This window comes from Kryptolebias marmoratus, linkage group LG22 (assembly GCF_001649575.2).
Source record: "Kryptolebias marmoratus isolate JLee-2015 linkage group LG22, ASM164957v2, whole genome shotgun sequence".
Classification (NCBI taxonomy): Eukaryota; Metazoa; Chordata; class Actinopteri; order Cyprinodontiformes; family Rivulidae; genus Kryptolebias; species Kryptolebias marmoratus.
In genome coordinates, this window is record NC_051451.1 from 11,099,311 (window position 1) to 11,100,506 (window position 1,196).

General features: G+C 44.2%; 1 protein-coding gene across 3 annotated transcripts in view; it reads left to right on the top strand.

Moving 5' to 3' along the window:
• LOC108239146 (inactive pancreatic lipase-related protein 1) overlaps positions 1 to 718 on the top strand; it is a 13,645-nt gene extending 12,927 nt beyond the window's left edge. For all 3 annotated transcript variants that reach the window (XM_025007102.2, XM_017421670.3, XM_017421671.3), the window contains one exon: positions 617 to 718. In XM_025007102.2, coding sequence (XP_024862870.1) covers positions 617 to 686 — 70 coding nt within the window. In that variant the 3' untranslated portion in view covers positions 687 to 718. The remainder of the gene's footprint in view (positions 1 to 616) is intronic.
• Positions 719 to 1,196: the final 478 nt, after the last annotated feature.

Here is a 1,196-nt window from a genome sequence, read left to right on the forward strand (position 1 = left end):
GGGGGGGGGGGGGACTTCATGAAATCGTGTTTGATGTTAGAAGATGCTGACAGAGACGCTGAACTACAAAAAACAAATGGAGACATTTGTAATGTCACGGGTTTGTTTAACTCTGGCGGTGAGGCTCTGATGCTTCGAATGGGAAACAAATGTTTAGATTTAATCAGAGCAGAAGTGGGAAAATTAAATAAAGAATGCAGTTTTTAATTATCTGACACAAGTGATAAATTGTGCTGCTAACAAAGGCCAGAAGGAATAAACATGGCCGTTCATGAGAAGCGATAAAAGGGTGAACATTTCCAACAAGTCCAGTTTCTGTGCAGCGGGACACGACTGAGGTTTGAACACTGGAGGGCAGCATGGTAGGGGTTGGGTGGTGGGTTTGTCTCTGTGGCAGCTGTTTTATCAGCTCCTTTCAATACAGTCATTAATAGAGAGGAAAAAAAAAGGTAGTGACCATGGATAGGATTGTGTTGTGACTGAAAGGATTGATTTATACGTTATTTCACGTCCGGTTGTCGCCCTCAGCATTGACTCAGCCGTGAAACTCGAACAGATTCAGAAAGGCCTGGCTCATCCTCTGCTTTTCTCCTGCCTCTCTTTTGTCTGCCGACAGCGTCGTCTTCTGCGGACGAGAAAACGTGGTGGAGAACGAGATCCAGTCTGTGCTTCCGTGCGATGTTTAAGACAGCCAGAGATAAAGGCTTTTGCGATTAAACCTCTTCCTGTCCTCTTTGTTCCACCTTCGCAACACATTGCCGATCAATCAGAGAGCTGGGGAGAGCCACAAACGTTTCAGGGCGGTTTATGGATAAAGTTCCGGCTCGCCACAAAAGTCAACTCAGGGCATGAGACAAGGAAGCAACAAGTGTAATTATATGAAATGAGGTATAATCTAATACAGTCGGAAACAGATCTAGACCCAAATTAAATTAGTCTATTCAGTCCAGTTAGAAAACAGCACAATCATATTCAGTATGTATCACATTCAGCACACAAAGGACACAGGTTAATGTCAGCAATAGTTAGAAAAACAAACACAAAGAGTGGATGGTAAAGACAGCAGCAGAGTGAGGAAATGTGGTCAGTTGGGCCTACAGCAGTTTAAGCCCACAGCAGCAGAAATAAGAGCTAGCTCAGGAAGCCTTATCCAACCCTAGCTAATGTCTGTTCCCAATTCTGGAGAGCCTTTGTCT